At 38.3% G+C, this 12,736-nt stretch overlaps 1 protein-coding gene across 1 annotated transcript in view; it reads left to right on the forward strand.

The window, feature by feature from the left end:
* Nucleotides 1-4,153: 4,153 nt before the first annotated feature.
* The window catches only part of LOC104273275 (pituitary tumor-transforming gene 1 protein-interacting protein-like), a gene marked incomplete at both ends in the record, with an annotated part of 16,092 nt that continues 7,509 nt past the window's right edge, over nucleotides 4,154-12,736 (forward strand). The window contains 3 exons of the mRNA XM_009868546.1: nucleotides 4,154-4,206; nucleotides 7,546-7,654; nucleotides 11,058-11,156. Of these exons, the coding sequence (XP_009866848.1) occupies nucleotides 4,154-4,206; nucleotides 7,546-7,654; nucleotides 11,058-11,156 (261 nt within the window). The remainder of the gene's footprint in view (nucleotides 4,207-7,545; nucleotides 7,655-11,057; nucleotides 11,157-12,736) is intronic.

Below are 12,736 nucleotides of genomic sequence, written 5' to 3' on the forward strand. Positions count from 1 at the left end.
GATGGCGCTGGGCCTTGGGCCGCAGGCCGGCCTGCGGAGCCTCGGGGCCATCCGCAGTTTTGCTGCAAGCAGACAGCGATCGCCTCGGTTTTCTCTGTCCTGACTGATAGTGAGGAATGTGGCTTGGAAGGAGTAGCCAGCGGAGAGGCTCTTGCCGTCCTGTTAGTTCTGCTGGAATTGTTTATCTCGCAGCTGCTTTTGGAAAGCTGTTGGTGAAGCTCATCCCCAAATTTGGTTGCCATTAGCAAATGTGACCAGAAAGGTACACATCAGGTTAGTTTGCATTAGAGTATCTCAAGTGAATGTTGACGTGTGTTTTCAGAGTCCCGTTTGAGGTGTTTCATTTCTCTTCTGGAAGGGTGTATACTCAAAAAAGTTGGAAGTATCCAACTATATGAGACAGAAGGGAAAGCATAGGTGTTTCTCAGAGTAAAGAACTGATAACTGCAAACTGATCCGTGTCTTGGTGGTAGTCCCCAGAAACATAAGTGAAAACAAAGGGCTTGCTTGAAGGCAAAAATCAGGCTGATTTGGTAGTGGAAAGAACTTTTCACATCCTGTTATTGTTCTCTGAGTTTAGAATTTGCTCATGACCTAGAGCTGGTTGTTGATATGGAGAAGAATTGTGATATTATATGGAAAGATGTGAGTGACCTTTAAGGAATAAGTATTAGAAGTAAGATTAAAGTGAGAAATAAAAATTTGATTCTTATGCCATGTGACTAGTATTACAAATTTAATCTTAAATTGCAATACTTTGCAAAAACTTGTTGACTATCAGATATGGCTCAGTTGCTGAAGTGATGCTCTCATGAAGAGGGAGGTGGTGGTTTTATGATAGTTTTGCAAGACCTTGTATGCTATCTTGTTTAACTGTACTGCAAGTTCAGCACCTATGTCCAGTGGAGTTGGACTGGCACGGAGCAGGGCTGCTGTGGTTGTATTGTTCCCTCTTTGAGAAAATACCTACAAAACTATGGCTTTAACTGCTGGCAGAGAAGAAAGATTGAGAGAGAATAAGAGCACTTGGAGAAGGTACCCTTCTGCCAGTAGGAAGGAACAACTGTTTAAGTTGAAGAATAGTGTTGTCTTGAGAATGGGGGCAGAGAACACATTAAAATAAACTGGCTGTGAATAAACTTAGCGTAGGTGTTGAAAGGTTTCTGACTGTCTGTGCAGTCACACTGTTTCATACAGTGAAATAGTAAGAGGTGTCGTCCCATGTCGTGACTGCCTCTGCTCTTCCCTCACCCCCACAAAAAACCCCACAACAAACCAAGCAACCAAAAAGGTCTATTACCTTATGATTGTATGGCAGTCCCTAGTGTATGCTGGTATAGATACCTGTTTCCCTAAAAAAATAATAAAAAAAAATTAAAAATCTCTGCATATGCTACCTTCATGCACAAATACATACTGGAAAGGGGAGTAGGGGGGAGCTGTTTGTAAACAAAATGGAGTTTTATTGTCAATACTACTCTGGTTTAACTGTATTTTCTGGAGGTACAACCTTTGTTCTGTATTTGTGCAGTTACCCTGGTCCATGAGTGTGTCTCCTAGAAAGTGAGGTCATACAGGTAATTTGTGTATAATTAACTATAGTACAATTCCTGTATGCATGAGCAGAATTCTAATAATAAAAAACAGCGCATGACGAGTATAGCTTTTTCTTATCTAGTGAGAAGGTAGTCTTCATACAGCTACAATTCACTCTCTATAGGGTGTTACACTAAACTATTTTAGTAAAAAATACACCGCTTATTAAAGTAATGCTTCCACTGCTTGGTAAATCAGACTTAGTATGTAAAAATGACTTCTCATAGTTTCTTTAGATGCTTTAAATCTTAGTTAAGATTCTCAGTTTAAGCTCAAAAATTTTCAAATGAGATTATTCCACATAGGGTACCATCACGCTTATTATAAAAATACTTCATTACATTTTCAAGTTGAGTTTAAACTGAGAAATATTTCTGAATCTGCTTTTCATGTTTTGTTTTGGTTTGGTTTTTTTTCCCCATTAATTGGTATATGGATCTTAATGCTTAGGTTGTTTCTAGGGTAACTGGTACCAGTAATTAACATTGGTACTGTATAAACTAATGATTTTTCTAAACAGATATTAATTGAAGCTAAATATACTGATACTTAAAATGCATTTAGTGTTAAGAATTAGTACCAGAAATGTATAATATTGGATTATGAAAAGAAAATATTGAAATATCTAGTTATCCCAAAACGTAGTAAGTATTTAGTTTAAATAGATAACTGCTTATGACTAATGCCTCATTATCCATTAAAAGCAGAATTGGATTCCTGATCTGGAGATATTTTCCCCTGATATTTCTATAATATGTGGAAATAGTTTAGAATAGAATGGACTATTCCATTTGGAAGAGACCTACAATGATCATCTAATCCAACTGCCTGACCAGTTTGTGGCTGGCCAAGTTAAAGCATGTTATTAAGGGCATCAGTAGTTAGTTTTGTTAAATGATGTTAAAAACTATTATAGGAACTACAATAATTGGAAGAAAAATCCAAGTTCAGGCCAAGAGAGGAAACTCCCTCTCATCTGTCAGGTAGTTTGTCTAGGCCAAGACTGTGGCATGTGTGAGAGTCTTGTGGGCGGCAAGTCTGTGTTGTGGATAAAGATGACCAGTCTTAGGATGGTAAGCATGCAGTACTTCTGGATGAAAATCATAGCCTTTAGCTAGAATCTGGGAATGTGATCACCAGTAAAGTTTCTTTTTTTAGGATAGAAGGTTGTTTTGTTGTTTGGGTGTTGGGGTGGTTTTTTGTGTGGGTTTTTTTTTTTCCCCCCAGAGAAAATATTAATTGACTTCTTCCAGATCACTTGGGTTTTCAGACTTCTGTCAGAGTTCTTGTTGACCTCTAACAAAATAACTGTGTCTCCTGTTAGGCATTTTTAATTGTTATTTCAAAACATGGTATTTGGAGAGCTTTGTTTTTTTAAAAACCCCTTTTTTCCAGGAAAAAAGCTTAATATATGTGGAAGGAAGACTAGCTCTAGGCAAGGGTCGGACTTTGTTAGGCTTCTGAAGCTGCAAAACTTGGGGTGTTCCTATATTGGGTTTGCATGGCCAGGTTTTGGTGGCGAGGGGGCTGCATGGTGGCTTTTGTGAGAAGCTGCTTGAAGCTTCCCCTAGGTCCGACAGAGCTGATGCCAGCTGGAGCAGGTTGCTGCCAGAACCTGTAGCCCATGGAGAGAGGAGCCCACACTGGAGCAGGTTTGCTGGCAGGACTTCTGACCCCGTGGGGGGCTCTCACTGGAGCAATTTGCTCCTGAAGGACTGCACCCTGTGGAGAGGCCTCACGTTCAGGCAGTTTGTCAGAAACAGTCTCTTGTGAGAAGGACTCAGCTGGGGAGTCTTCAGTGAGAGGGACCCCACGCTGGAGCAGGGGAAGAGTGAGGAGTCTTCCCCCAGAGGAAGAAGGAGGGATGGAGACAATGTGTAACAAACTGTCTGCAACACGTATTCCCTGTCCACCCTGCTCACAGGGAGGAGATGGTTAAATTGGGAGTAAGGTTAAGCCTGGGAAGAAGGAAGGGGTGGGAGGAAGGTGTTATTTTTAAGATTTGGTTTTATTCCTCCTTGCCATTCTCTAATTTGATTGTTAATAAATTTCCCCAAGTCAAATCTGTTTTGCCCAGGATGGTAATTGCAAGTGATCTGTGTCCTTATCTCGACCCATGAGCGCTTCATTGTATTTCTCTCACCTCTGTCTAGCGGAGAAGGAGGGGTGATAGAGCAGCTGTGGTGGGCACCTGTCCACCAGCCAGGGTCAAACCACTACAGTTATTTAAATCCCAGTGTAGAAGCCTTAGAACTTCAAGAGATACAGGGAGGCTCTTCGGATTTTTCTCCCACCTTTGTCCTTAGGGAAAGCAAATAGAAGTTACGAGTAAGTTAAATTGTTTCCTTAACTAGGTCAGATGTCAAAATTAAATATTTTGGATCTATGTTTGTTGCAGTTCTCCTGGAATGAGAATACTGAGCTTTCTGTACTTCTATCAAAATTGTTGCTTGTATATTGCAGTAGGAAAAAGAATAAGCTAAATATTGTGTTAAGCTCTTGATGTTATGGAGTATAAATATATATATAATTTCTCTGTTGTTGTTTTGTTTTCTAGCATGCTCAGAGTTTTCCCAGCAATCCTGTGAAGAATGTCTGAAAAATGTTTCGGTAAGTTTTTTAAACATCCTTTTTGACTGAGAATTCCATGGTTTTCATTTTTTCCTCTCCATTTAATATGAAGTCAGATTGTTGGGGTTGGTTGACTCTTTGGTCAAGTTACCCTTAAGAGAAGGACATCGTTCCTATTTAAACAGTAGAGTCAACTGATGTGCTGCTTCCTCTTGGTCATACTCGATGCCAGCGCGCTTTCACTTTGCCAGCGTTTCTCTATGATTTGGTCACCCAGGGTATTTCTCTGCTTTGTCTGGAGAGGACAGACCATGTAGAATCCAGGCTTCCTGTTTCAGTGCGTGCTCAGTGCTTTCACAGCACAACCGAGCTAGTTGGTGTTGTTGCTGGATTAGACTCATCTTCATTTTGCAAGCAGCACTTAGTTAAATTTCTGCCCTTTAAGGGAGCTAGGTAAACTGAATCATGTGTAGCCAAAATGCTTTGCACTTCTTGTATGCTGGTGAGGAGAACTGGGGAATTAATGTAGATAAAACTAGAAGTGTCTTTCTCTGGAGATGCCCCAAGCAGTGTGTTTAAAAATGAGGCAGACGGATCAGTGCTTTGTAGATGCTGGGGTGTCGTCCTTTCCACTCTCTGCATCAGACCGTACATGCTGAAGCCTTCCAGGCTGGGTCATGGTTCTGGTGGGTCATGGTTCTGGTAGCAAAGTGCTTAGATTGCCCATGGGATTGCAATAAAGCAGATATATAAAACAATAGAATTTGTTTCTCTGTCCTTTACTGAAAACCTTTTTAGCTCCACAATAAGGGTCATGATAAGTATGCAGAAGGTGCCTGTCCCTGCAGAGCAGAAGAAACTCCTATAAAGTGTCCTGGGTTTAGCTAAAAACCCAGTCTTGTTTAGTAATTTTTTTTCTTTACAGTTTAGTCTTTTCTAAAAGGCTGTACTTTCTGAAGAGAAATATTTCAGAAGTCTTTAAGACTTTAAGTTACATAAATTACTGCAAATCTTTTTCACTAGGAAAAATAGAGAAATATCTGAACTTGCCTGTTTTATGTTTGTCTTGTGCATCTTCTGGCTTTTTAATGGGAAAAAATATTAAATACTGTGTATTGATGTCGTTATTCTGTGTTGTCAGACCTTGATATTTGTTCTCGCAAGCTTAACATTGTGTAAATAATTCTTCATCTTCCAAAGTGTAAAGTAGGAAATGGAAAATATGGGTCATTAAAGATCAAATATTCGGCACTACTGCTGGTGTGACTGTCACTTCAAATAAGTGCTGCCACTGCTACTGCAGATACATAAGCACAACTTTTTCTAACTTTAGAGCTCTGTGTTCACCTTGTGAGAGAAATAAATCTTTTAGCTGTGTTTGTGTACTGAAGGTGCTAACAGAGTTAGCAGATACGTTATTTTCAGAATCTGTCAAAGCAGTGACAGGGTCCAGGCTTGTTTTAATGACAGAATGATGAATGATTCAGAAAAACTGCTTTAATAGCATCAATGTAACCTTGAAAAAGGGAGTTGAGACTTGATTCAGATAATAAATTAAAAAAAGGAGTGACAGAACAAAGCTATTAGCATCTGTGTGAGCAATGGATTGCTGAAATTACTTTCGTTGCTTTAGTGGGATAGCAGTCTACCAACACATCTTTCCCCTCAGCCATTTATTTTTGTTCTTTTCATCTTTATTCTAATAACAAATGTATGTAATCTAAATTCTTGTGGGAAATGGATTTTAGGCAAGCAAGGCCTTTAAAAAAAAAGGCAGCTAATAGCTATAGGAAATTAGATGATCAGTAAATATAGCCAGTTCTTTTCAAGATGTCACTTGCATCCATCTGTCTGACTGTAGAGGAAGAAGCATTCATTTTGAGTTCATAGTTTTGAACTTCTTAATACTGAGATTATGTCCTTAAAATGTGTGAACTGAATTAATGATGTACTTCTTTATCCGTATGAGACACTACTAAAATAAATTCATGTGAACATGGTTCCTAGCATATTCTGCAAAGCATATATGCTGGGTAAAATCTTTTCAGTGTTCATTTTCGGATTACGTACATGGGGATCAAACTTAAGGAAATGTTTCAGCCTTGGGTGTTGAGGCTTGTTTCTTTATTCTAACTTGATTTAGCTGAATTTTTAGTATCAGATGTGAGTCAGTTGGAATATTTCTCTTTTTCTTCAGCCTCTGCACCAATCAGTAGGTGCATCAGGTATTGCCTTGTGGGCTACACATATTGTTAATAGTTACAAGCGGTAGTTTCCATCAGAGTGGGATACAGTTGGCCTTTCTGTGCTTCTAGCTGTCACCAACTGTGCAGAGTCGTTCAGGTTAGAAGAGACCTCATGAGTCATCTAGTCCAGCCTCCAACTCAGCATTACATTCAAAGGAAGTTTAACAATGGCTTTTAGTCTATCACCTCTTAGTCATTATTATTGAACTGTTAATTCTTATTAAATGACCAATCTGATAATAAAAGCATGCTCTCATCTAACATCCAGGATTAAAATTAAAACTTAGGAGGGCATTCTTTTTGCAAAGATTATTTTGTCTTAATTATTTTTTACTGATGTATCTGTGGGTATATTTGACTTGTACGATCTACCAACTACAAAATTTTAAAATATTTTTCTTGCCTCTGCACTTTTTTAAGAGAGCAGAGTCTACTACAATTTCCTTTGTATTTAATGCTTTCTAACCCTTTAGAGCAAGATAATAGATTTCATACAATTTAGGGTGTATGACAGATGTTCTTGATGGTACTGTTAGATAAAGTTCCGTAGTTCCTGGATGAGCTCTTTCTGTAATGAATCCTTAAAAAAAACCTGTTCTGTCACGGTTTCCTTTTACTGTCATCTTAAACTGCTTCCCTGGTTGTGTGTTAAAGGAATTTTGAATGAGTATTTATTTGTAACAGATAAAAACTAAAACTTAAGCTTGATGCTTAGCAGTGGTGTAAAAAGCAGAAATGTCATTTTAAGTGTATTTGTATTCCTTGAAGTTACCAGGTGTTTCAAAAGTCTGAACAGTTAACTTTCTGATTTTGTATTTCTTTCAGTAATCCTAAACTCAAAGCCATTTTATCCTCAAGTATACAGAGTAGGTCAATATGTTTGCAGGTATTTTCAGTCTACTGTAAATATTTATTACCTATAAGTACCAAATGTACTTATTCACAATTCAGTTTAGGCTTACTTAGGAGTTATACCAGGATTTCTGTAGATTTTACATGACAAAGCGCTTTCACTTTATCTGTAGAATATTGTACTTGCTTAAGAATTCTGTGGAGAGAAGCACTAAATTGTAAACTGTTTTTGAAGATCCAATAATTTGTGTTGGTTTGTTTTTTTTTTTCTTTTGCACAGTGCCTTTGGTGTTACACCAACAAGACTTGTGTTGATTACCCTGTAAGAAGCATTCTTCCACCATCTTCATTGTGTTCACTTTCAAATGCTCGATGGGGAGTTTGCTGGAGTAGGTACTAATTTTACTTATTTGTGATATGGTTATTTGTGATTATGCTTAAAGACTGCTGTTGAGTAGAGCTGTTTCCTGATAAATTATTTGGAGGCGTGGGGAAAAGAGGTCATGGTTATGATTTGGCATCATGCTCTCTAGTCTTCTGGACTTAGAAACAGTAATTGGTAAGAGTTCTTTGTGAACAGCCAGTTTAGTTACACAGATCCAATGGGTTTAAAACATTTACCATGTGGTGAAGTTCTGTTGGTGGCCCAGTTGAGACTGAGAACCAGTGATGTTGGAGTGTTCTGAGTATTTTATGTATGAAGTCAGGATGCATCTGTTTCTTGAATCATACTTTGGAGGTACAAAGAAATAAGGCCTTTCCCTGATGACAAAAGGTGATCATTCTTACTTTTTAAAGTATTTTTTAATGTCAGGGTGATATGCCTTGATCTACAATTTTTGTAGTGTATTCCAGTGGCAGCAATGAACCAGTACCACAGGAATGGAGCCACCCAAAAGTTCTTGAATGCTGTTTTTGCTTAAATAGCTGAAACTAATGAGGTCTGTGGGTGCTGAAGGCAATGCAGTTACAGGTAAAAAGGAAGCTGCAGAATGCCACTGCCTGTCGCAGTAGAGCATCGCTTGATTGTTCTTGGATTCCCTTTTGCTTTGCATGTTGTATTACAAAACACAGTACAGGGCATATGGGGCCATTGGGGTCAAATCTTTGTAGCTATGTTTTTGCATATGCAGACCTTAATTCAGACTAGACTGTAACAGAGAACAAATAAGATATCAGAAAGCTTGTTGTGTGAAGTAAGAGTGCAGCTTCAGTCCTGCAAAGCAAATGTTTACTGCTTTCCGTGTGTTGGCTCCAGAGCACAAGGACATTGAAGGATGGAAATAAGTGGGGGTGAACTCTCAGTGACTATGTGTTCACTCTAAATTAGAAGAACGTTATCACATTTAGAGCAATGTGGTTATTCAGCAGTCTAAATTAAGGTAGCAGAGATGGAAGATTGCTATTAAAATGGAGTATGCAGGTTTTTGAATGCTACTGCTTTGTATATTCCCTGCAAACTGAGGGACTAGATCGGGCAGTAGAGAAGAACTTTATCAGTTCTTTGTTCTTAGAAGGGCTCTTTGCTTTTTGTGAGAAAAGGCATTTATGCTTAGACCATTGCAGTTTTTCAGAGCTACAGAAGATACATACTTTCACTGATAAAGCACACACTTTTAAGGAAATAAACCTGATCTAGTTACAGACGTTCCTGCTTACTGTGGGGATGTTGGGCTAGATGACCTTTAAAGATCCCTTCCAGCCCAAAGCATTCTATGATAAAATAGGCTTTCAGTGTTGTGGCAGATGCTGTTAGTATGAAATGTTCAGCAAACTTTTTTCTGGAGTTGTAGTCAGTTGACTCCTGTCAACACAGGGACCTGCACAGCTATTTGCTCTCTCCTGGTGGGATGCAGGATGAAAATAGGAAGAACAAAAGCAAGAGAAGTGATGGATTGAAATAAACGCAGTTTAACAGGTGAAGGAGAAAAGGGGAGAGGGGGAAAAAAACCCAACAAACAACAAAAAACAAGCAAAGGCACCTCCCACAGGCAGACTGATGCCCAGCCTCTTCCTGATATTTTTTTTCCTTTGCCTTGGGTTTTATTGCTGTTTGCAGTGTTACGTGGTGTGAAATACCCCTTTGGCCAGTTTGGGTCAGCTGTGGCAGTGTCCCCTCCTGGCCTCTCCAATCTCTTGCCTGCTGCCTCCAGCTGCACTCACAGGGGCAAGTAGAGTGGAGGGAAGCGGGGGAAGAAAAAAAAAAAAAAGAGAAAATTTTGATGCACTTCAAGCCTGCTCAGCAACAGCCAAAACACTGGTTCAGCACCAGCCAAAACACTGGTGGTGTTGGAGCCAGAAATCCAAAAGATCATCATACCAGCTGCTATGAAGAGAGTTAACTCTCAGCCACACCCAGCAGAGAAATGCATGTCCCTTTGCAAAGCAGTGTTTACCAGAATCTGCTGATACTGAGGGTGTTCTTGACAATTTACTCCTATAGAAATGGCTTCTAGCTTGGGTGCTGTTTGTGTTTCTAGACTGAATGTAGCTTAAACACAGAATAAAACCACCACCCAACCCCAAAACAACAAAAAACCACAAATACACATTTCCTTAATAGATTTTTTAATTATTATTATTGTATGCAGCAGCATGCCATGGGGATATATAGTCTTAATGAGACTGCCCTCTTCAGACAAAATTAATTATGTTGCAAGTGTGCAGGAACGTTAATTACGTTGCAAGTGCGACAGTGTTTTCTTTTTAAAAATAAAATGGAGATGAGTCGTGGCTCTGTGTGTCTGAAAATGAAGGTGAATATTGCATCTCTCAGTCAAAACCAAATGACTGGTTTCCAGTTACCTATTTATATGGAATAAGACATGTTGACAATTAACCAGTGGTGGGGAAAAAAAATATATAGAAGCAATGTAACACAAAGTAGCTTAATTGTATTGCTTTTCATGAATAATAAGGAAATTAAATAGATAGTGGAGACAAGAATGCAGACTGAAAACTGACAGTCTTTTTCTGCACTGTAATAGGTTCAAAATATATTTTTCCTTCAATTAAATAGCATACTTTAAAAGAATAATTTAAAATTAAAACAATTTTTTGTTTGTACTTCACTGAATGAAATGTATTTAATTTCTTGTAACTTGTAGGGAAGTAGGAATGAGAAACGTGTTATGGTGAAACGTGTTACTTTCAGAATTTACATGTTCAGAATTTACTTGTGTGTTATAACTAGAAACTATATATTGAGCTGTAAATTATACCCAGTAAATTATAATACAGAAGCAAAAATATTTGCTGGGATCTAGTCTTCGGCAACATTTGTGAAGGGTATGGCTTGGCCCGACATGGGTTAGTGAGATCTATAGAGAAGTAACTCTTTGGCTTGTGCATGTGATCAGAGAGGCCAGACCCTCTGAACTTCACTTGTTAAATTTGACTGTCTCAGCACAAGTATCCTAAAGCAGTAAAAACCATTTACCCCTCATAACACTTCCTGATATACTCCCTCCCTATCTTTCCTGTAGTCCTTCTGTAAGTACTGGAAGGTCGCTGTAAGGCTTCTCCAGACCCTAGGTATCCCATAAAATATCATGGGATGACTTTCAATAATTTGGTATATGTAAAGTTCAGTTTTACTTAGTGTCTGTTCAGTGTAGATAGTAGCAAATCCAAATGTGTCAAGCAGAGCTTTAACTGTAATTGCACAGAATTGTGGTTTTGATTTTATTTTATTTTTTCATACAGAGATGAAAATATGCTTGGGAAAGAATTATCAGAAAGATGAATGCTAATGCTGGAGTCTAACAAGTTGAATATATTCATATTTTTCAGTAAACTTTGAGGCTTTAATTATTGCCATAGCTGTAGTAGCTGGACTCATTCTGGTGTCTGTAGCAGTCTGTTGCTGTTACTGCTGTTACTGCAGGAGGCGTTCCAGGAGGTAAATACATATACTTGTTTTCTTTCCTAACTTTGGGTGCTGGTCTTCCCTATTTACCTACATTTTTTTTTGTCTCCGCTATACTAAGAATGTTTTCATTTGGAAGCAATTTTGATCGCTTTGCATTATTTGTTGAGAGAAACAACAATAAAAAGGTGTTTAGTGACAAGGCAATATGACACTGGAAATGATGCTGAAATGAAACTAAAGTGACATTATTAGTGGTAGCACCACAGATGTTCTTTAAGCTATTGCTTTACACTTCTACATTTTACACTTCCTTATTAGGACTGAACGTGAAATATTTCGATAGCCAAATAAACACTTGCTTCTTGTGATAACCGTAAATAACTTCTTTCAAGGTGAGCTCATGGTACAGCAAAAAGGGACCAGATGGGTAATGAGAAACTGAGAAACAATGTCCTACAGCACTTGTGTTCATGCTTTAGAGTTTGCTATGGGATCTGTCAGCAGACAGTTGCTATTTAAGTGATAAGCTGTGTTTGCCAGTTTAACACAGTATTCTAAATGTGAGATGATACTTCTTTTCTCTAAGATGCCAAGAATGGCTTATTTTCAAGTGAAGTAATTCTGCAAAAATTAAATGTTCTTTAGAACTTGGAGGACTTGTCAAAATTTTTTTACTGGCTTCTCTAATTGTCTAACAACCTTCAAAGAGAGGGATATAGCTGATGAGTAACTGAAATAGGTAAGTCAGTGTTGACATGTGGAATGATCAGTGCTTATTCCCTAACTAAATGCCTGGAAAACCTTGTTTATTGGGTTACCACAGCATTCTTCTTCTATTGCTGAAGTTTTGAAGCTCAGGTTTCCAGGCAGTGTAGTTTGAGCTAGCTCTGTTCCTTTTGTCCTTTGGTACTTCTTACATGAACAAAATGTCATCCTTATTTTTTGATCTGAAATAATTTCTCTGTTATTTCAAGTACCTGTAATTCATTGTTCTCGTTTGAGCAGTTTTTCTAAAGAACTTCTGCAGCTATACAGTGTTTAATGCTGACCTTCAACCCAGAGAAATATGGTACATGTATAACTAAAGAAAGGAGAAAATAATTGTAAATCATGCCATTCCTTTTTTTTTTTTTTTCCTTCTTCCTGAGGAAGAGGCATGGGCCTGTTTTCCTGGTAGATCGGTTTACCCAATATGTCCTAGTGCAAAAATTGATAACTCTTTAGCACTGTACTGATAAGATCTGACAGCGTATAGAACTGTTGTAGATTTTCTAAGATCTGCCAACATTCTCAGCAGAAGAACTGAATGGGACCTTGTGGCTGACATGCCAACAAATAGAGCTTGATTCCTGTGAAAAGAGAGATTTCAATTTTAGTAGCTAAGTTGTCAATCAGTACTGCAACATCAAATTCTAAAAACAGAGAATTAGTTGAGAGTTATCTTCTGCCAGGGCTCCAAAGGTGTCAAGCATAATCTCCTGACATTTAGAGGATTTAAAGGTCTTGTCAGAGTGGGGTCCAGCTTATTTCAGGAGAATTCAGAATACATTATTGCACTGATGCATGATATATTACTGACTTTAAAAGCCATTGATTCTCA

This window comes from Apaloderma vittatum, unplaced genomic scaffold, assembly GCF_000703405.1.
Source record: "Apaloderma vittatum isolate BGI_N311 unplaced genomic scaffold, ASM70340v1 scaffold37734, whole genome shotgun sequence".
NCBI lineage: Eukaryota > Metazoa > Chordata > Aves > Trogoniformes > Trogonidae > Apaloderma > Apaloderma vittatum.